Genomic DNA, 23623 nt, shown 5'->3' with positions numbered 1-23623 from the left:
GCCCCGCGCTCCCAAGCTTCCCAGGAACCCAGACGCGGGGCGTCCCCGTGGACTGGGAGAGGCCGGGCGCGGCGCAGCGGAAACGGGACGGTGGGGAACCCGCTCCCGCGGGGAGCCTAGGACCCCGCACTCACCTCAGCTCCTCAGCCGGGGCGTTGGCAGCAATGCGCGGGGTCTCCTCAGCTGCGGACAGGGGCACGCGCCTGACGTCAGCACGCAGACGACGCAGCGTTGGGAGCCCGCGGAAGTGGGAGGGATCCGAGGCGAAAAGAGGCCGAGCAGTTCCGGGCGGGGCTTGAATTCATCCGCTCCCCAGGTTCAGGCAGCCTAACGCGCACGCGCCAGGCGGTCCTGCTTGCTCTTTCGTGTGTTGCGCTTGTAACTGTTTCTCCAGTGGCTGTCATATATTTGTAATAATGCTATAAATGGTCGTTTGCAAAGCACCCAAACTAACATTTCTTTTGATCTTTGCACTTTTGCAAAGTATCATCATCCTGATTTTGCAAAGAAGACAGCGGCTACTCGAAAAGGGGCATGACTTGTGACCACAATGCAAGTGGATGGCCCTCTGACTCCCCCGGCCCGTATGGCTTGAGAGCTGAGTGCTCGCTTCACTGCTTCCACCCTACTGTCTCTCGTTCCAGCGACATCCGTCATCAATTGGTTTAGAGACTTCCTCCCCACAACAAGGCCTCAGATTCACAATTTCCCCTGGCTGCCTCCTCTTCACCAGTCCTTCCGTTGGCCCTCTGCCTTCAAATGTCACTGCCTTCCTGATCATCCTATCCTCACAGCACCTGTTTGTCATCCGTCTTCCTTGCCAGTGTGCACACTTCAGAATAGGAGCCTTCTCGGTCTTTTCTCAGATGGTGCCTAGTGTTAGAGGAAAATAGCTTATCTTAAATAATAGTTCTTTATTTTTTTCTTTTTAGGGCTGCACCCCTGGCCTATGGAGGTTCCTAGGCTAGGGGTCAAATTGAAGCTGTAGCCGCTGGCCTACACCACAGCCATAGCAACCCGGGATCCAAGCCTTGTCTGCAACTTACACCACAGCTTAAGGCAACGCCAGATCCTTAGCCCACTGAGCAAGGCCAGGGATAGAACCTGCATCCTCATGGATGGATACTAGTCAGGTTAGTTTCCTCTGAGCTACGAGGGGAACTACAATAATTAATTTATTGATGACTGCCACAGTTATTTGGCCAAGAAAGACATCTATTTACAATATTTTTAATAGTCATATTTCCCTTTGGACTTTTTTTTTATTGTTTCGAATGTTTCATTTTATTTTATTTTATTTTTTGGTCTTTTTTTTTTTTTTTGCCATTTTTTGGGCCGCTCCCACCGCATGTGGAGGTTCCCAGGCTAGGGATCTAATTGGAGCTGTAACCGCCAGCCTACACCAGAGCCACAGCAACGCAGGATCCGAGCGGCATCTGCGACCTATACCACAGCTCACGGCAACGCCGGATCCTTAACCCACTGAGCAAGGCCAGGGATCGAACCCACAACCTCGTGGTTCCTAGTCAGATTCGTTAACCACTGAGCCACAACGGGAACTCCTGGACTTTTTTAATTACACAAGAACTAAGTTTTAGAGTGATTACTATAGGTATGATGCTAACAAATTTGCATCTAAACATAGTAGTTCATGTAAAATTCACAACCACCCTATGGACTAAGAACCATTACCCTCACTTATTGATGCAAGCTCAGAGGTGTTAAGGGACTTACCCAAGGTCACCAAGCCAGGCGGTAGCAGAGTTGAGACTCTAGCTGACCCAAATGCTACCTAGCAGGTTTATTACAGTGAAATCAGATGATAAGCTTCAGCTGCAGTCCTACCCTAGTGATACTATTAACATTTTGGTGTACACCTTCCCAGATATTCACAGATACAAATATACCTACACACATTTATTGCACAAAAAACACATTGTACCCTGTGTTTCTCTCTCCAAACTACATTGTGAACATCTTCCCATGTCAAATAAAACATCTTTTTTTTTTTTTTTTTTTGTCTTTTTGTTGTTGTTGTTGTTGCTATTTCTTGGGCCGCTCCCGGGGCATATGGAGGTTCCCAGGCTAGGGGTTGAATCGGAGCTGTAGCCACCGGCCTACGCCAGAGCCACAGCAATGCGGGATCCGAGCTGTGTCTGCAACCTACACCACAGCTCACGGCAACACCGGATCGTTAACCCACTGAGCAAGGGCAGCGAACCCGCAACCTCATGGTTCCTAGTCGGATTCGTTAACCACTGCGCCACGACAGGAACTCCCAAAACATCATTTTTAAAAGCTGCATTCTACTGTATGGATATTTTTACAATATTTATCCAGTCAATCTCCTATTGTTTGAATTTAAGTTATTTTGGGCTGCTCTAAATTTTTTTTTTTTTTTTTTTTTTTTTTTTTTTTTTTTTGTCTTTTTAGCTATTTCTTGGGCCGCTCCCGCGGCATATGGAGGTTCCCAGACTAGGGGTCGAATCGGAGCTGTAGCCATCGGCCTACACCAGAGCCACAGCAACTCGGGATCCGAGCCGCGTCTGCAACCTACACCACAGCTCACGGCAGCGCCGGATCGTTAACCCACTGAGCAAGGGCAGGGACCGAACCCGCAACCTCATGGTTCCTAGTAGGATTCGTTAACCACTGCGCCACAACGGGAACTCCTTTTTTTTTTTTTTTTTTTTTTGTAAATGTTTGACTGTTGTAAAAATGCATGAGCTTTGCTTCTTAAACCTGAGGGAAAATGGGTTGTTTTCTCTCCCTGCAAGACTGGTTGGCAGCGACCTTTCCTCCATCCCATCTCACAATCCCCTGAATGTCTCCAGACAATGTCTGCCCTTTCCATCAGCAGGAATATCTTGGTGGGGTGTCACCCAAATGCTTGGCTTTTCCTGCCTTTATTCTGAGGACAACAACTCACTTAGCACTTTGTCTGTTACGTTGTTGGGTTTTTTTCAGAAGTTCCCTCCCCAATCTTTACCCAGCCCCAAAGGCAGTAAGATTACTATTTGACCCTAGTCTACCCCTTTCCTAGCTGCCTGCACAAACCCCAGCTTCCCAGTGCTCTCTCCCACCCACCTCACTGGCTGCAGATCTTTCATATTTACAGGAGGGCAGCCTGTGGGTCTCCAGCTCTCCTTCCCCCTTTGGTTACCAGCACAGTGTCCATTCCTTCTTCCCCTGGTAACAGCATTTCCATTTCTTCTGGGGCAACTCTTCCCCAAGTTCTCAATCCCTGTGGCTCTAGAGGAGATGAGTATACTCCCAGTCTCTGGGATAGACATGTTATCAGAGCTTGGCCAATCAGAGCTGCTGCTGCTTCTTCTTTTTTTGTTTTTTGTTTTTTCGTCTTTTTAGAGCTGCACTGGAAGCATGTGGAAATTCCCAGGCTAGGGGGCAAATCAGAGCTGTAGCTGCCAGCCACAACCACAACCACAGCAACTAGAGATCTGAGCCACGTCTATGACCTACACCACAGCTCATGGCAATGCCAGATCCCTGACCCACTGAGCAAGGCCAGGGATCGAACCCACATCCTCATGGAGCCTAGTCGGTTTCCTTACCACTGAGCCATGCCAGGAAATCCAATCAGAGCATTTTAGAGAGCCCCTCTTGCCACAGCATCTCAGCAATGGGCATATGACACAATGAGAACAGCGAGATTCAATTCTGGAACTTTGGTCAGAAATGTCTACTTAAATGAATTTATTTGCTGAAAGCAGCATGTAATCATGGCACTGTGGGCAGCCATCTTCCCACTATAAGGAGAGAAACTGCCTGAGACTGAGACCAAGACAAAGGGGGAAACTGAGCTGAGAGGCAGGACAGTGAAACCAAGTCCCAGCAGCATTGTTTGAGCCCTTGGATCCATCCAGTCTTGTTTCAATTTACAGTCACATTAGCCACCAATTTGTTCTCCTGCCTGAGCCAGGTCAAGTAGATTTCCATCACTTGCAACTACGAGACCCTTGAAGAATCCCTCTGCCACCCTTGCTCACCATGGCTGACCCAATGTAGTACTTGCCCCAGCCTCTATGTTGATAATTCCCAAATCTCTATCTCCTCCAGCCCTCATTCACCCCCATTTCCAAATTCCCAGCTGCTCATAAGTTCCATCAGCACCACTGAAATCATCTTTTGCTTCCCACATGCTTCGGGTTCCATGGAGCCTCTGTCTATTCTGATCCCTTGCACCTTTGTACATTCAGAGTTCCCAAACTTTTCTGTATTAGATCCTAAAACCACAAAATTAATATCCAATTTCTAGAAGCTTCCTTTATGAATCTCTGTGTTGGAATTCCCTGGTGGCTCAGTGGGTTAAGGACCCAGCATTGTCACTGCTGTGGCACTGGTTCAATCTCTGGGCGGGGAACTTCCACATGCCATGTACATGGCCAAAAGTAAAAAAAAAAAAAAAAAAAAAAAAAAGAGGGAGTTCCCATTGTAGCTCAGTGGTAATGGACCAGCTGGTATCCATGAGGAGGCAGGTTCCATCCCTGGTCCTGCTCAGTGGGTTAAGGATTCTGGCATTGCCTTGAGCTGCAGTGTAGGTCGCAGATGCAGCCTGGATCCTGCTTGCTGTGGCTGTGGTGTAGGCCAGCAGCTGAAGCTCTGATTTGATGCCTAGCCTGGGAACCTCCATGTGCCCCGAGTGAGGTCCTTAAAAAAAAAAAAAAAAAGAACCTGTTTTAATTCGCTTTACACAACACAACCATCATCTTCCCCAATCTCAGTTTTTATTAAGTCACTTCCCAGTTCAGGGAGCGCCCCCACATTGTTTTCTCTCCCTTGTCTTCAAAATAAAATTCAAAGTCCTTTAGCCAGGTAGTCTGTGTCCTCGATAATCCCACTTGTCTTTCCAAACTTATTTCCCTTTCCCTTCTGTATTTGTCAGAGGTCTTCAGAGGACCAACAGGATATTCGATAGATAGCTAGACAGATCTACATCTATCTATATCTACATTTGTTTATATTTCCTATTAAATCTCTACCTACCTGAAGAGAGTTTATTATAAGGAATTTTTATTTTTTTATTTTATTTTTTTTGCCTTTTCTAGGGCCGCTTCCACAGCATATGGAGGTTCCCAGGCTAGGGGTCTAATTGGAGCTGTAGCCACCGGCCTACACCAGAGCCAGAGCAGCGCGGGATCCAAGCCATGTCTGCGACCCACACCACAGCTCATGGCAATGCCGGATCCTTAACCCACTGAGCAAGGCCAGGTATCGAACCCACAACCTCATGGTTCCTAGTTGGATTCACCAACCACTGCTCCATGATGGGAACTCCAGGAATTTTTAAATTATTTTCATATTTTAAAGTTTATTGAAGTATAGTTGATTTACAGTGTTGTGATAATTTCTGCTGTACAGCAAAGTGATTCAGTTTTATATATCCACACATCCATTCTTTTTTAGATCCTTTTCCCACATGGATTATCACAGAATATTGGGGAGAACTTTCCTGTGCTATACAACAGGTCCCCACTGGATGGTCATTCCATATACCACAGTGTATATATGCCAATCCCAAATCCCCAATCCATCCCTCCCCCCCAACCTGTCCTTTTTGGTAACCATAAGTTTGTTTTCAAAGTTTGTGGGTCTGTTTCTATTCTGCAAATAAGTTCATTTGTATCCTTTTTTAAGATTCCACATATAAGTAATATCATATGATGTTTGTCTTTCACTGTCTAACTTCACTTACTATGATAATCTCTAGGTCCATCCATGTTGCTGCAAATGGCATTATTTCATTCTTTTTTATGGCTGAGTAGTATTCCATTGTTTATATGTACTATATCTTCTGTATCCGTTCCTTTGTCAATGGACATTTACGTTGCTTCCATGTCTTGGCTATTGTAAATAGTGTTGCAATGAATACTGGGGTGCATGTATCTTTTCAAATTATGGTTTTCTCTGGATGGATGCTCGGGAGTAAGATTGCTGGATCATAAAAGTTCTACCTTTAGTTTTTTGAGAATCCTACATACTGTTTTCCACAGTGGCTGTACCAATTATTATAAGGAATTGATTCACACAATTATGGAGAATAAGTCCGCAGGATTGAGTTGGCAAGCTGGAGACCCAGGGGAGCTGATGGTGTATAGTTCCAGTCCTATAGCCCCAAAACCAGAAGAGCCAAAGTTTCGGTTGCAGTACAATGGCCAGCAGGCTCAAGACCCAGGAATACTCAGTGTTTTAGTCTGAGTCCAAAGCCAGGAAGAATTCTTCCTTCCTCAAGGGAGGATCCGCCTTTTTGTTCTATACAGGCCTTCAACTGATTGGGTGAGGCTCACCATATTAGGGAGTACAATCTGCTTTCCTCAACCTGGTTCAAATGGTAATATCACCCATATAAACCCTCAAAGACACATCCAGAATAATGTTTGACCAAATATCTGGATACGCCATGGCTAGGTCAAGGTGACCTATAAAATTAGCCATCACAACTTCCATCATATACTTATGCTTCTGCTAGATTAAATTATTTAGTATTGTGCATGCAGGTACCATGATTTCTGGCCTCTATGCCCCTGCTCATGCTGTTCCCTTTACCTAGAACACCTTTCCTGCTTATCCATCCTACTTGTCAAGCCTCACTCTCCTTCCCACCAGGAACTGTACCTTTTGCCAACATTGACCTTACATTCTTTCCCAACTCTGTGACTGCGGATTCAGTGGTTCCCTTATCCGTCTGCCAGACTCCTATTTTTTTTCTTCAAGGACAAGTCTAGACCTCAGCTCTTTAGAGCTTCCCTGACAACCCCAGGCAAACAATTATTCCTACCACACTCTGTATTTAAAGCATACCATTTTGGTATCATTTGTATCTGAGCTTACTAAACATTAGGCCATGTGCAGGCGGGAGTCTTATTTTTGTTTCCTTTTACCTCGTTTCCTGCTGGCCCTCAAAAATGTTTGATAAATAATGCATGAATGAGCATGATGCTCCCTCTTCCACAAAGCTCACTCTGATTCCTGCTGCCAAAAGTGATCACTGCCTCTTCTAAACACCCACAGCACTTATCTGAGGATTTCATCGGGCCTCACCCTGTTCTGTCATGTTTATCCATGCTTTCTCTCCTGACTCTAAGCTCCCAGAGGCAGGCTTGGTTTTGGATGCATCTGTGTGTCCCTAGCAGTGCTCTTCAGGTGCCTAAAACACAGTGAGCACTTAAACATGGGCTGAATGAGAGAAGCCTCAAAACTGCATCCCCTGCCAAATGCCAAAAACCACAAATCCATTACTGTCTCCCTAGAGCTTGCCAAGATTTACTAAAGAAGAGGAGGATCCACATTAAAAAGGCTCTCCTTTGTGGTCTTCAGTCTGAAGATTTACATGAGAAAATCCTCATTTAAGACTTTCTAGGGAATTCCCGACATGGCTCGGTGGTTAATGAATCTGACTATCATCCATGAGGATGCAGGTCCTATCCCTGGTCTTGCTCAGTGGGTTAAGGATCCAGTGTTGCCGTAAGCTGTAGTGTAGTTCGCAGACACGGTTTGGATCCTACACCACTGCTGTGGCTATGGTGTAAGCCAGTGGCTACAGCTCTGATTCGACCCCTAGCCTGGGAACGTCCATATGTTGCAAGTGTGGCCCTAAAAAACCAAAAAAGAAAAAAAAGATTGTCTACATAATTCATAGACAATAAAGCTATCAAGAAAATCAAGGAATGATTATTATAAAAACCTAGCTACTGGTTCCTCTGAAGGAGGTTGTGATCTGGAAGGGGCGGAGGTTTCAGGGTTGAGGGACAGGATTGACAGTGTTTTATTTCAGGACCTGGGTGATGAGTATATGGATGTTTATTTTGTAATTATTTATTGTACTGTATATTTGTCTGAAGTGCTTTTTCTCATATGTAATAGTTCATAAAAATTAGGGTTAGAAGAGTTCCCTGGTGGCCTGGCAGTTGAGGACCCAGAGTTGTCACTGCTGTGGCTTGCGTAGATCCCTGGTCTGGAAACTTGGGCATGTGGCAGGTGTGGCCAAAAAAATTAAACATTAAGGTTGGAAATAATTAAATAAAGGAGTTCCCATTGTGGCTCAGCAGGTTAAGAACACAACTAGTATCCATGAGAATGCAGGTTCAATCTCTGGCCTCGCTCAGTGGGTTAAGGATCTGGCATTGCCACAAGCTGCAACATAGATCACAGACATGGCTTGGATCCCATGTTACTGTGGCTGCAGTGTAGGCCAGCTGCTGCAGCTCTGATTTACTCCCCTAGCCTGGGAAATTCCATATACTGCAGGTGTGGAAAGGAAGGAAGGATAGAAGGGAGGGAGGGAGGGAGGAAAGAAAAATAAGATCTCACTGTTGTTACCAGAAGGTTGATGTTGTTGTGTAAATCACTGAGACTCAAGCCTACACTTCCATTCTGATATACTTACTGGCTGGTCCTTCCTCTGGCTGGTCATGGCCCAGGCCTTGCCAGCAGCCCCGCTCTTCCTCAAGGATAGCAGATGTACTCCTGCTTGGACCTGCCACACCATAAGGGTCCAGGGCTGCTGCAGCTAAAATCTATTCATCAGGCTTTGACCCCACCCTCCACTCTCTCTGCAGCCCCTCCTGCTGCTCAGCCTCCCTCCTCCACTTCGTGTCTCATCATTACACTTGTCCAGGGACCTGGATCCTCCTTGGAGTCAGAGAAAGGAGATGAACTGACCGAACCTGTTTCCTAGCTGCCTTTTGTCTAACCAGCCCAGGCTTGCCTCCTTCATCTCTGTTACACGTCTCTGCTGGAGATAATCTGGGTCACCGAAGAAGGGTGAATGAGATGGGATGGAAGAGAAAAATCTAGAAACAGATGAGCAACTCCTTCCCCATCCAGCAGGGCTTCTAAGAACCCAGAGGAACCTGGCACAATGATGACATTTGAACTTGGGAATCATCTGAGAATCGCCCATGTGAACCAACTGGTCATGGGCATGTGGTCCCCAACATTCAACAGCGAGTGTCTATGATGCACTAGGCAGCTTGGAGGCAAAGGCAAAGAATATCCCCCTGCTTAACCATTTCAATGGCTTCTCCTGGTTCTTCCAACCTCCTCTGGACCATGTACTCACTCACCGAGCTCCAGCTGTGCTGCTGTCTTTGTTGTTCCCCAGACACATCTGAGCTTTCAGAGCCTACCTCAGAGCATCACACTTGCTGTTCTCCTTCCTGCTCTGCACGTACCTATTCCTTTCCACCCGGAGGTATTTGCTCAAATATCACCTCTTCAGGAAGACGTCCTCCTCACCCAGCTTAAGTGGTACTCCTAATCCACTCTCACACCACCTGGCTTAACGCCCTTCCTAGTACTTATCATTATCCAAAATGCTCTCAGAGCTCCCGTCGTGGCTCAGTGGTTAACGAATCTGACTAGGAACCATGAGGTTGCGGATTCGATCCCTGGCGTCACTCAGTGGGTTGAGGATCTGGCGTTGCCGTGAGCTGTGGTGTAGGTCACAGACACAGCTCGAATCCCACATTGCTGTGGCTCTGGCCTAGGCCGGCAGCTGCAGCTCTGATTCGACCCCTAGCCTGGGAACCTCCATGTGCCACGGGAGTGGCCTTATAAAAGGCAAAGAGACAAAAAAAAAAAAAAAGAATTATTTCACGTCTTTATTTTTCTTACTGTCTGTCTCTTCCCATTAAGAAGTACACTGAAGGCCTTTCTTTACCACTGTACCCTCAGTGCCAGAATAGAGTATGTTCTCATAAATGACTGTTGAAAAAACACAGTGAATGAAAATACAATCCCTATTCAAAGAATTAAGGTCGCACAACGGGACAAGCAATAATCAAAATGCGTGAAGACAGGGTATCAATCTAGGGGAATAAGAAGAGAATCCACAAGAGTTATACCTAATGTTTATGAAATACTGCCTGTCTTCTAGGCATTGTTCTCAGTGTTTAATATGTATTATCTCAATTGAAATTCACATGCACTCTAGAATATAGAAACTCTGGGAATTCCCTGGTGGTTCAGTGGGTTAAGGACCCGGCATTGTCATGGCTGTGGCTCAGGTTGCTGCTGTGGTATGGGTTTGATCCCTGGCCCTGGAACTTCCACATGCTGTGGGCATGGCAAAAGAAAGAAAAGAGAGGAAGGAAGGAGGGAAGAGGTAGGAGGGAAAAAAGAAACCGATCTTCAATAATAATAAGGGGTTTACCTGGTGGCATAGTGGTTAAGGACTCAGCGTTGTCACTGCTGTGGTTCAAGTTCAATCCTTGGCCCAGGAACTTCTGCATGTTGAGTGCAGCCAAAAAAAACCCCAAAAACAAACAAACAAAAACACTGGCTTGAAGAGGTTAGTGACAGGTGCCCCAAGTCATCTAGCTGATAGGTAGATGGGCTGGGATTCGAACACAGAACTAATCAGGGAAGATTTCCCTAAGAAGGGAGGTTTGATCTGAGTCTAGACGACTTGCACAGACTGGTCAGGCCAGGGTGAGGCATGCCAATACAACAGCTTTCTGGTAGAAAGAACAGGCATGCCCAGGTCCACAGGCATGGAAAAGCAGGGTGCTCAGGGGACAGACAAATTGCAGATATATTTTTGAACACAAGCCAGACACAAAGGGGTGTATATTGTATTTTTCCATGTGGTTCTGAAACAGGCAACACTTCTCTAGGGCAATAGAAATCCTAACAGTTACTTTTTTTTTTTTTTTTTTTTTTTTTTTTTGTCTTTTTTGCCATTTCTTGAGCTGCTCTCATGGCATATGGAGGTTCCCACGCCAGGGGTCAAATCGGAGCTGTAGCTGCCAGCCAATGCCAGAGCCACAGCAACACGGGATCTGAGCCACGTCTGCAACCTACACCACGGCTCACGGCAACACCGGATCCTTAACCCACTGAGCAAGGCCAGGGATCGAACCCACAACTTCATGGTTCCTAGTCGGATTCGTTAACCACTGAGCCATGACGGGGACTCCTAACAGTTACCTTTCAGAGGGTATGAGGGAGATTTCTGGGTAGCTGGTGAAATTCTGTATCTTCATCTGGAAGGTGGTTTTTGGAGTATGCCCACTTTGTATAAATACATCGAGTCATGCACCTAAGATTTGTGTATGTTATAAGATGCATATTTAAATTTTAAAAGCCAAAGGTCCCTATATGGGTAGTATTGACCTAAAAATCAAATGGGAATTCCTGTTGTGGCGCAGCAGTAAGGAACATGACTAGTGTCCATGAGGACGTGGGTTAGATCCCTGGCCTTGCTCCATGAGTCCAGTGTTGCCATGAGCTATGGTGTAGGTCAAAGACTTGGCTTGGATCTGGTGTTGCTATGGCTGTGGTGTAGGCCAGTGGCCACAGTTTTGATTTGACCCCTAGCCTGAGAACTTCCAAATACCATGGGTGTGGCCCTAAAAAAATTTTTTTTTAATGCTTGTGATTTTTTTTTTTTTTTTAAGAAGTGTAGAATTTTTGGAGTTCCCGTTGTGGCGCAGCAGAAACGAATCCAAGTAGGAACCATGAGGTTCTTGTTTTGCTCCCTGGCCTCACTCAGTGGGTTAAGGATCCGGCGTTGCTGTGAGCTGTGGTACAGGTTGCAGATGCGGCTCAGATCCCGCCTTGCTGTGCCCGTGGTGTAGGCCGGCAGCTGTAACTCCAGTTTGATCCCTAGCCTGGGAAACCTCCATATGCTATGGGTGCAGCCCTAAAAAAAAACACGTAGAATTTTTTTAGATGATGAGATTCAGTGCCTGTGGATAAGACAAGCAATGAGGAGAGAGATGAGGAGTGAGAAGGTAAGAACAGGAAAGGTGGAGAAATAGGAAGATGGAGGGGTTTGCGAGAGAGGCTCTGAAGGAAGGAACAAGACCAATGGCACAGCTGAGAGAGAATCACTAACTGCCTCTTCCCTTAGCCAAGTAGGTTCAGATATAAGAGCATTTACTGAAGGTTTCTGTGCTTCCGGTGTTATGCTGAGATGACCCTAGCTGGGAATAAGACAGAAACAAGACAGGCGTGGGAGCTAGAGCTCAGAGATTTGACTTGTCTGAGATCACACACCTCATAAGGGTTGGAGTTATCTTTGCTAGAAAACATCCCATCTGTGTTCCTAAAACCGGGCTGCAAAACACTAAGTATTGGCCCCAAGTGAAGGCGGAGTTTTGGCTCAGAGGAAGTGAAGGGGAGGCCCTGGCTGCCTTGGTGGTGTTGGTGGCTTCCTGCCCAGGAGACACACCCAGCTTCAAAATCACTATTCTGGGCAGTCAGCTTGTTGCTAGGCACCAAGAGGGCCTTTGAGTTTTCAAGAAGAGCCAGCCCAGGGCAGTTAACCTCACCTCGTTGCAATGTCAGGTGTAGAACTGAGAAGGAACCCAGCCACCCTAAGTGAAGCCTAAGTGAAAGCTTCCCTTTCTGGGTTTTTTGTTTTCATCTCCAGCCTTAAACAGGAATTAATCATCTCACTCCCTGCCCCCTCCACAATGAAATGCTAAATTGTTTCTCATGTATTCTAGTTATCTGTGTTCACTAGAAGGAAGCACATTGAATCAAGGTATTATGATGGGTCTTCTACTAAAATCAAACTGGTCCTAGAGGATCAGCCACGTGCACGTCCTGTGCTGGAGGCCAAGAACATAGAGATTCTCTTTATGCAGTTTATAATCCACTTGGGGACACACACTAGACACTGCATTGCAGTGTGATACTTAGAACAGGGCATGGCACGTTGGGTACACGATGTGTATTTGCTGAATGACAGGGACTTAGAACTAAAGGGACGGTGTTATAGGAGCTCATAAGAGGGCTTCAAATGCTGATTCAAGGCAGAAATCAAAGAAGACTTCACAAAGGTGACCATGGCTATCTATGTCATGAAGCATGAATAGGAGACGAATTTTTTTAATTAAAAAAAAAAAAAAAAGAATGGGGAGTTCCCATGGTGGCTCAGTGGTTAACAAACCTGACTAGTATCCATGAGGACTCAGGTTCGGTCCCTGGCCTTGATCAGTGGGTTAAGGATCCTGCATTGCTGTAGATGTGATGTAGGCCGGCGGCTACAGCTCTGATTAGACCTCTAATCTGGGGACTTCCATATGCCATGGTTTGGCCCTAAAAAGCAAAAAAAAAGAAAGAAAGAAAGAATGAATAGGCGTAGGCTGGCAAAGATCAGGGGAGGTGTAAGGGTGGGGCATTTTGGGCCAAGGGAAAATGGCCAATAAATGCATGACAGTGGGTGGAAAATGCTTAGCAAAATAGTCAACTCATTGTCAAGGGCCTTGTATGGAGCTGCCTGCAGAAACTGACCGAACGTGGTACTCCTAGGAAAGCTAGTTATGCTTGAATTCTCCAGCCGCCACCAACACTGGGATGGACTCCTTGTGGCCCCCACACTCCCTGGAGTTGGCCTCCTTTCCAGCAACCAAGGCCTGGCACCCACTCACTGCTCAGGCAGTAGCTGCCCAAGAGATGACATATTTTTCCATGGGTCCAGCGCCAGTTGCTAGGAATCTCATATTACCCTGCGGTCCTCACATTCATTTTCCCCAGCAGCCATCTGGCAGGAGCCCTTTTCAATAACTAGATAAATTATTCTCTTGTGAAAATGGAGTTGAAATAAGCACAAAGGGAAAATTAGACATGGGGCATTTTAAAAATATTTCTCTCTAGTTCCTCTACACTGTCCTCCTCTTTCCCTAAGATTTAAGGGTTTTAGGGTTCTTTTGGAGTTCCCTGGTGGCTCAGTGGTTTAAGGATCAGGTGTCATCATTGCTGTGGCTTGGTTTGCAGCTGTGGCAGGGGTTCAGTTCCTGGCCCAGGAACTTCTGCATGCCGTTCATTCAACCAAAAAAAAAAAAAAAAGTGTTTAGGGTTCTTTAGAATTGGGGTCTAGATTGACTCAATGAATGACAATGACTGGCACTGGTGATCTGAGTAGAGAAAGGACAGGAATCATCTCGGCAAGTGGCAATAGAGATAGGGAACAGCCACACTGCCAAATCTCCGGAAGCTTTGAAACACTTGAAGTTGGTTTACTTTTTAGGACTCAGGCAGTGTGATCTTGTGGCAAGGACATGGGGCTAGAGCCAGACGAAACAGAGATGACTTCAAGCTTCTCCTCTTACTGAGTTTATTTGGGGTAAGGATTAGCATCTGTAAGTTCATTTCCATGGCAAAGTATTGGTACCACAAGGTTGCTGGGAGACGGTGCTGATAACTGTGCATTGTATCAGCTTTGGATTGATTTCTGGCTCTGTAACTTAGCTCTCTAAACTTCACTTATGCTTTGGAGGTTCCATTCCATACCTAAATCCTCTACCTTGCTTACCCTGCCTTTTCTTTTCTTTGCTTTTTTTTTTTTTTTTTTTTTTTTTTTTTGCTTTTTCAGGGCCGCACCTGCAGCATGTGGAAATTCACAGGCTAGGGGTAAAAATCGGAGTTACAGCTGCCAGCCTACACCACAACCACAGCAACACGGGGTCCTTAACCCACTGAGTGACGCTGGGGACTGAACCTGCATCCGCAGGGGTACTAGCTGGATTCGTTTCCGCTGCGCCACAACAGGAACTCCAACCTTGCATTTTTTACTGAAAAGTATAAGGCTAGTTGCTAGCCATGCAGAGTACTATGCAGCCGCTGGGGGGGAAAAAAAAACTTATTTTTTGGCTGCTCCTGCAGCATATGGAAGTTCCTGGGCATATGGAAGTTCCTGGGCCAGCATATGGAATGTGACCTACACCATAGCTGTAGCAATGCCAGGTCCTTAACCCTCCCTGCCACGGCAGGAGCTCCTAAAAAAAAGTTTTTCTTTTTTTTACTAAAATAAATCTCAGTATGGTGATAGCAAAAAACTGCTAAGGTTTATTGTGCAAGAAAAAACACATACCAAACATGCATAATATATACTTTGTGTAAATAAAAAGGGATGTAAGTGTATGTGCACCTGTGTATAACTGCTTACATAATTTCCATTTTCTGGAAGGATACCTAAGAAATTGCTAATGGGAAGAGAGCCTTTAAATTTTCCTTTTGTACCCTTCTATATTGTTGGACTTTTCTACACACATGCAAATATGTTTTTATGGGTTTTTCTTTTATTTTTTTTTTAGGGCTGCACCAGGGGTATATGGAAGTTCCTAGGCTAGTGGTGGAATCAGAGTTGCAGCTGCCAGCCTACACCACAGCCACAGCAACACCAGATCTGAGCTGCATCTATGACCTATGCTGCAGTTGCAGCAATGCTGGATACTTAACCCACTGAGTGAGGCCAAGGATTGAACACACATCCTCATGGATACTAGTTGAGTTCTTAACCTGCTGAGCCACAACGGGAACTCTTGCAAATGTATTTTGGGAACTTTAAAAAATGTCAACATTAGTGACAGCTAGCGAGATTATAGACCATTTTTGGTTTTTTCATTCATTTTCTGTCAAATGAATCTAAGAAATGGTTTTTTTTTGTTTTGTTTTTTGTCTTTTGTCCCTTTTAGGGCTGCACCCACGGCATATGGAGGTTCCCAGGCTAGGGGTTTAATTGGAAATGTAGCATTGGCCTACGCCAGAGCCACAGCAATGCCAGATCTGAGCCACGTCTGTGACCTACACCACATCTCATGGCAATGCCAGATCCTGAACCCACTGAGCGAGGCCAGGAATCAAACCCGCAACCTCATCATTCCTAGTCGGATTCGTTTCCACTGCACCATGACAGGAAGTCCAAGAAATGTTATTTTATTTATTATTTATTTATTTATTTTTGTCTTTTTGCCTTTTCTAGAGCCACTCTTACGGCATATGGAGATTCCCAGGCTAGGGGTCTAATCGGAGCTATAGCCACTGACCTACGCCACAGCTACAGCAACACGGGATCCAAGCCACGTCTGCAACCTACACCACAGCTCATGGCAACACCAGATCGTTAACCCACTGAGCAAGACCAGGGATTGAACCCGAAACCTCATGGTTCCTAGTTGGATTCGTTAACCACTGCACCATAACAGGAACTCCAAGAAATGCTATTTTAAATTGTAATATTAAGATGAAAAAAAGCCAAGGAAGAAACATCTCGCACACAGGGGATTCTAGACCTGATGGAAAAAGCCAAGGTTGGGGGACAGAAATCTAAGGCACAGATTCTAGCTCCTCCACTCACTGGCCACGTTACTTAAATGCTGGTTCTGTTTTCTCATCTGTAAAGCAGGTATGTTTACATGAATGGGTAAACTCACGTGATTGTTAGGATTAAATGAATCAAGAATGCATTTATGGGAGGTCCCGTCATGGCTTATTGATAGCAAATCTGACTATCCATGAGGATGTGTGTTCAAGCCCTGGCCTCACTCAGTGGGTTGGGGATCCAGCATTGCCATGAGCTGTGGTGTAGGTCACAGACATGGCTCAGATGTGGAGTTGCTGTAGCCATGGCTTAAGCTGGCAGCTGCAGCTCTGATTTGACCCCTAGCCTGGGAACCTCCATATGCTGTGGGTGTGGCCCTAAAAGAAAAAAAATGCATTTCATCTCATCCTGGCACACAGTAAACCATCCTAATGAAACGTTCTCAAAGTTGGAGGTATAGCATTAATCTTCATGCCGAAGAGCTTAAGATTTGCCAGAGTGGAGTTCTTACTGTGGTGCAGTGGGTTAAGAATCTGACTGTCGAGGCACAGGTTCAGTCTAGCCCAGCACAGTGGGAACTGGCCGTTGTGGCAGCTGCAGCTCAGATTCAATCCCTGGCCTAGGAATTTCCATATGCTGCAGGTGTGGCCTAAAAAGAAAGAAAGAAACTATACATTTCTTTCCTTAAAACTGGCTTTTATATTGGAGTTCCCATCATGGCAATCCGACTAGGAACCATGAGGTTGCGGGTTTGATCCCTGGCCTCGCTCAGTGGGTTCAGGATCTGGCATTGCTGTGGCGTAGGCCAGCGCCTACAACTCTGATTACACCCCTAGCCTGGGAACCTCCATGTGCTGCGGGTGCAGCCCTAAAAAGACAAAAGACAAAACAAAACAAAAAAAACCTGGGTTTATATGTCTATTGCAGCATCTAGAAGAGCCCCAACAAACATGAGCAGAGGCAACAAGAGTTCCAGCATGGAGCTAACCAGCCCCTATGCCAAAAGATTAGGCTCCGAATTGGTGCCAGGTTTGTTACAGGAGTAGATCTACAAATCCAAGAGCCAGGCCACAGAGGCAGAGGGGTTCCTCAAGACGGGGTCATGCTGGGGAAGCAGCTGCCATGTACTCTCTGCCTGTCTCCACCACAGCACCTGCTCTGTCTCAGCTGTGAACCAAAGTACAGACCTCCACACAGCAAGCCAGGAGCACCTCCGTTGCAGGAAGAGCAACACTGGCAGAGGGTTTCGAGTGAGTCCTTAAACAGGAAAACAAGCTGTGGAACAAAGGTGGTGGAAATGGAGAAAGCAAATCGAGCAATTCCTCCTGAGAGTGACCTCTCATGACCCTGTTTCACCCTTCTCTGTTTTGTCCAATTTAAATTCTAACTTTGAAAACAAAGGCCAGGCCTGTTTCTATTTCCTAGCTCAGAGAACGCCACAGAGGTCTTATCTCTAGCTCACATCTCCTCCTGATAATCATCACATCTTTCTCAAATGCTGACTACTAAGAGCTAACCTAGCTAACCTGGGAAATCACCACAGGACATTTTTATTAAAAAAAAAAACCCGAACTTTAATATTTCAAGAACATCCCAAATGAGTTACTGGTGGGGTTACAGAAGCTTCCATTCATGCCACCACAGCAAGAATCAAGAATATTAAAGCTGAGGCAATCACCTCTTTGGGTACATTAAAAAAAGAAACAACAACAAAAACAATATATTAAAGCATGTCACAAAGTGCAAAAAAGGGGGCATCTTAGCAGAGCAAAAACGAAGCAGCAGGCTGATTGTCCTAACAAGAGGGCAGGGAAACTCATTCTGGAGTTCACAGTCCCAGGAAATAGAGCTGCTGCAGCCAGAAAAGGGTCCAGGCATGGGTTCTGATTCTTCCTACAGCTAGTCAAAGGCAAGCTCGAAGAAAACTGAGGTTCAGATTTCCCACGCCTGCAGCTCGATCTTGCAACAGAGAGAGCCTCTGCTTACTTCCCACATGTAGGCTGAGCAAGAAGCAAGCAGCGAGATTCAGCCAGTGATTCTGACCCCAGGCTGACATCTCTGTGCCCTGGCTCTGAGCTCCTCAGGGAGGACAGCCTGGAGTTGCTCCTGCACCAGCATTTCCACAATCTGCTCCTTTGTGTGAATGTCGGGCCTCAGCCACTGTCCGGCAAGCTCCTGGAGTTGTCTGAGGACATCCCTGGGCCCAGCCGCATCCTCGTAGCGGAACTTCCGGAATCTCTGCCTGGAGGCTGCAGGGGTGAGAGGTCTCCCTCGGGGCACGGTCTCCAGGTCTTCTTCAGAGTCTTTGAAGCTCTCTGGTGGCACCTGGACCTGGGGAGGTGCTATCAGGACCACCTCTGGCTCCTCAGCCAACATCTCATTTGGTAGTGCACTTATGTCATCATTCTGGATTTCCCCATTTCTTTGCATCTCTGGGTCCCCTTCCATCTCCATTCTAGAACTCTGGAAGAGGATTTCTCAGACTCCTAGGGACAAAGAGAAAAGTCGAGGTCAGCAAAAACAGACCACGAAGGATGTTAAGACTTCCTTGATCTCATGGATCTGGTTCAGACCTAGGTTCCATGAACTTTTCAATCCTAACAGAGATTCTTCATAAAACTACTAGGAATTCTGTCTTGGTTTCCTCTTGCTGGATCAATTGACATGATTGAGAAAATACATCAATAGTTTACCAAAATGGAAGAGGTAGATTCTCAAAGGAGAAAAAAAAATCAAGACTGCTGGCCTTGCTAGCTGAAGAATCTTTCATCCATTTTTCCCCCATTACAAAGTGTTTTACGTGATCTTAAAACCATATATGCACATGGTTTGTAGGGAGGGAAATCTTTAAAATCATGAGTGTTTTCTTCCTCCAACTATTTTTATGGAGCATTTGCTATATCCAAAAGTAAATTATGGGAGTTCCCACTGTGGCGCAGTGGAAACGAATCCCACTAGTAACCATAAAGATGCGGGTTTGATCTCTGGCCTTGCTCGTGGGTCAGGGATCCAGCCTTGCCATGAGCTGTGGTGTAGGTCACCGACGTGGCTTGGATCCCGAGTTGCTGCGGCTGTGGTGTAGGCCGGCAGTTGTAGCTCTGATTTGACCCTTAGCCTGGGAACTTCCATGTGCTTCGGGTGTGGCCCTAAAAAAAACTAAAAAAAAAAAAAAAGACAAAAATAAATTATGAAGAAGTGCCAAAGTAGAGAGGAAAAAAGTCTGTTTATTTACATCTACTCTTTTTCTACCTCCCTCTATCTCTTTCAAGATGATGAAAAAAGAGCAAGTGTTACAAGGTATTTTAGGGGAGTTCCAGCCTTGGCGCAGCGGAAACGAATCCAACTAGGAACCATGAGGTTTAGGGTTTGATTCCTGGCCTCGCTCAGTGGGTTCAGGATCTGGCATTGCTGTGAGCTGTGGTGTAGGTCACAGACGCAGCTTGGATCTGGCGTTGCTGTGGCTCTGGCATAGGCCACCAGCTACAGCTCCGATTAGACCTCTAGCCTGGGAACCTACACACATGCCACAGGTGCAGCCCTAAAAAGACAAAAAAAAAAAAACAAAAAAAAAAGGTATTTTATGGAGTTCCCTAGTGGTTCAAGAAATTAAGGATCTGGCATTGTTCACTCTCTGGCCCAGGAACTTCCACATGTGGCCAAAAAATAAAAAGTATGCGTTCCCATTGTGGCTTGGTGGAAACGAACCCGACTGGTCAGATTCAATGACTGGCCTCGATCAGTGAGTTAAGGATCTGGTGTTGGAGTTCCCTTAGTGGCTGAGGGGTTAAGGAACCCAACTGGGAGCGATGAGGTTTTGGGTTCAATCCCTGGCCTTGCTGTGGGCTGTGGAGTAGCTTGCAGACATGGCTCAGATCCTGAGTTGCTGTGGTTGTGGTGTAGGCCAGGGGCTTCAGCTCCGATTCGACCCCTAGCCTGGGAACTTCCACATGCTGCAAGCGCAGCCCTAAAAAGCAAAAATAAATAAATAAAAGATTAAAAAAAAATGAAAGACGTACTTTAGGAACCACCATCAGGGTGGAGTCTAAGGCAATTTAAAAGAAAAAAAGGAAAAAAGCCTTTAAGATCAAGATCCTAAGCTCCTACAGTGTACAGAAAATTGAACTTGTCAGAATTCTAGCAGTATAGACTGACTCATTGGATGCTTGACAGCTCCAGGATTAGCAAACCAGCTGTAGTGGGAGGAAGAGGGTTGGGGGTAGGGCAGGCAAATCAAATACTTGTGAAGTGCTAGGGAAAAAAGGGTTTTGCTTCATTTGGGTTGGGGCTCCAGTCCAAAGAGGGATTATTTACAGAAAAACCACATCCTAGGTTAATTTATTTAAAAAAATAATAACGAGTTCCTGTTGTGGCTCAGCGGTTAACGAACCCAACTAGCATCCATGAGGATATGGGTTCGATCCCTGGCCTCACTCAATAGGTTAAGGATCCGGTGTCGCCATGAGCTGTGGTGTAGGTTGCAGATGCAGGTCAGATCTGGTATTGCTGTGGCTGTGGTGTAGGCTGGCGGCTACAGTTTCCATTGGACCCCTAGCCTGAGAACCACATATGCCACGAGTGTGGCCCTAAAAAGACAAAATAAAAAGAAGACTTCAGATGACAGTATAGAAATGACTATTTTAATCTTCAAATCAGGGATATCCAATCAAAGATTGTAACTCCTACGATGAAGTCACTTTACAAAGACCATCTTTTTGTCACCCTCTCGTCCAAGTCCTTTTCAGAGGTCCCAGGTGGCTCAGTGGATTAAGGATCTAGCATTGTCACTACTGTGGCTCAGGTTACAGCTGTGGTGAAGGTTTGATCCCTGGCCCGTGAACCTTCGGCATGCTTAGCCAAAAAAAAAAAAAAAAAAAAAAAAATTAGTTCTTCCCTACTCCGTATTGCAGAAGTGTTGATATTTTAAAATCTCTCCTGCCTCAGAGATTCTTCCAAATCTGTTTCCTGGGCAACAACTGACAGAAGCCAACAATCACAACACTGACCAGCTCCCCTGAATTAAATAGTCCTCAGCTCCTAATACCTCTTTTCCAGTCACTGAACCATTTTCCAGGAGTCTTTGAACTGGTTCTGGACCCTGTAGGTGAGAGATTCTTCGAGTACACTGCTTCTTCTCATATCTGGGTTTCTATTCAATCAACAGGATGTGCTCATCCCCCAAAGTAAGTTGTTAACTAACTCACGGTAACAAGGACAAAAGCAGAATATCTCCAAAACTCAAGGGTACCTTGAAAGAAAACAAAATCTCGGGAACAACCTAAGCCTTCAACAGGGGAATGATTAAACAAATACTGTCCACCACTCAGTGGAATACTGTGCAGCCTTATAAGGCATGAACGAGGCTTAAGAGAGTCGATAGGTAAAGCTGTCTCATAATACACAACCTCACAACCAAGGTGCCCTTCCATATGTATAGTATGATCCCATCTGGGGAAATAAAAATACACATAAGCATATACTGCCTGATGTATCCACAAACAATACCTGGAAGGTTATCAAAGAAATTCTTTTTAACCTCTGAGGAGCAGGAACAGTAAAAGAGGGAACATTTTCCGTACATCTTTTTGTATTTTCTTGTAAACTATAACTGTTACTTTCACAACTCAGAGAGGAGTCGTTTCCAGTTTCCTCCTCTGGCCCCAAATCATTCCGAGTGAAAACCCCTAATCCACTTCGGAAAACACCTTTTACTAATTATTCTAGTTCCCAGCACTGGAGATCTTCACCATCCCGACTGCTAGGTACAATCTCAACGGTCAGTGGGCCGGTTCTCACGGTTGGTTCTGAAAGATGAACCAGCTCCGCAAATGTACCTAGCTTATTAAGTCCTATCAGTTTTTAGAAGGCCACCTGCCATGCCAGACCGAAATGCTTACCCTTACCAATTAATACCTCCAGTTTAGGGCACCTTTATTTCCTATCTGACACTGTGCTGAGCATTTCACATTCCCTACGTGATCCTCTTAGCCACTCTGGTTAAATTCCCGATCTGACTCTCCAACGCCCCAGTTGCCTCCAGTAACAGCAGCCTGCCCGGCTGTTGGCCATTGCGGGCCAGACATTCCGCAGCAGCTTTCCCTCGTCCAAAGCTCCCGATAGGACCGTTACTGTCATTTCCATTCAGATAAACAATCTGAGGCTTGAGGAGAGGAGACTTGCCCAAGGTCACAAAGCGTGGGACCACTCAGCCCGGTACAAAAGTCACCCGCATCCCGGCGGGGAGGTGGGCCGACTCCTCCCACCACCTGGGTGCGGCTCAGAGGGCAGAAATCTGGCCGGAAAAGGCTCATCTGCGGCTCCAGAACCGGGCCGTCCTCCTCCGGAGCTGAAGCGGGGACCCAAAGCCACGGCAGGCCGAGCAGCCGGCACACCCCGCGGGCAGGGCCTCCCCCTCCTAGGGCAGCGGCGCCGGCCGCCCGTTCCTACCCGACGGTGCGCGGGGGAAGGGGAGGCGCAGGGGGCGGGAAGGGAAGTTCACCTGCGCAGGTGCCCCTCAGAGGGCGGGGGGACCGGGCGGCTCGCGATGAAACTAGAGGGCCCTCCACCGGGTCCAGGAAAAGGAAACCAGCTCCCCGGCCCCGAGCTTTGTAGCCCACCGCCGGAACCGGAAGCCGCGCCCATCCCGGAAGCTGGAAGCGGAGGGGGACCGGGGTTCGAGAGGCGGATCTCTCTAGGCCTTGGCGGTGCTCCGCAGCTTCATGGTCTTAGCGGGCCTTGGCCTCTTGGCCTCCTTCAGTCCCCAGTTCTCCCGACCGTGCGGAGCTTTTCCGCTTCAGGGATGGCCTTTGTCTTACTGAGCCCCAGTCTGCCCAACAAAATGGAAAGAGGATGAAGCAGGAATTGAGACACTCCTGGAGCCTGCCCGCAGTGGAGTCAGCGCCCCACCCTGAGGTTACACCCTTGGTTGGGCCTTTGCACCACCCAGAGGAAAGAAACCAAAATAGAGCGCTGGCTAGCTGCTCTTGGGAGAGAGTGGTCTGCATAGATTCCTGTGGAAATCACTCCAGATGAACAGAGGGTGCAGTCTATTAGGTTTCTGTGTACCCAGATAGACCTACCCAGATAGTGGGCATGTGTCAGTGGGGCCGACTGTCCGGGGAAAAGACCCCAATGTGCATAGGAGGCTAAATCTTAGCCCTGTGTGTCTCTTCCCCAAGACTTTCCAATTGCTGATGGTTAACGAAATTTTGGTGAGTTCCCATTGTGGCTCAGCAGATTAGGAACCCAACTAGTATCCATGAGGATGCGGGTTCCATCCCTGGCCTCACTCAATGGGTTAAGTATACAGCGTTGCTGTGAGCTGTAGTGTAGGTCGCAGATGCAGCTGGGATGGACCCCTAGCCTGGGAAATTCCATATGCCGAAGGTGCACCATAAAAAGAAAAAAAAGAACCGAAAATGTGGAATTTCCTTGGGGCTCTGTGGGTTAAGCATCCGGTGTTGTCACTGCTGTGGCGTGGGGCTTTTGGGGGGGGGGTATTTGTTTTTGTTTTTCTATTTTGTCTTTTTAGGGCTGAATGCTCCACGGCAGGAGGTT

The 23623-nt window shown here is 46.6% G+C and overlaps 2 protein-coding genes across 3 annotated transcripts in view; both read right to left on the bottom strand.

Moving 5' to 3' along the window:
* CDC42 (cell division cycle 42) overlaps positions 1-178 on the bottom strand; it is a 54869-nt gene extending 54691 nt beyond the window's left edge. For both annotated transcript variants that reach the window (XM_005656040.4, XM_005656039.4), the window contains exon 1: positions 135-178. The gene's annotated coding sequence lies outside the window, so the exon portion shown is untranslated. The remainder of the gene's footprint in view (positions 1-134) is intronic.
* A 17444-nt stretch (positions 179-17622) lies between these two features.
* Positions 17623-22916, bottom strand: LOC100627283 (SCAN domain-containing 1-like). The gene is given in 2 exon segments (NM_001243578.1): positions 17623-18555; positions 22566-22916. A coding segment is annotated over 1 exon segment (429 nt). The 5' UTR covers positions 18524-18555; positions 22566-22916; the 3' UTR covers positions 17623-18094.
* Between the last annotated feature and the right edge of the window lie 707 nt (positions 22917-23623).

Source organism: Sus scrofa, chromosome 6, assembly GCF_054392235.1.
Source record: "Sus scrofa isolate SSC_HxYL_T2T_F1_AM1 chromosome 6, Sscrofa_HxYL_maternal_Yorkshire_Landrace_v2.0, whole genome shotgun sequence".
Lineage (NCBI taxonomy): Eukaryota > Metazoa > Chordata > Mammalia > Artiodactyla > Suidae > Sus > Sus scrofa.
Note: the sequence above shows the minus strand (reverse complement) of the source record. Positions and strands in the feature narration are given on the sequence as shown.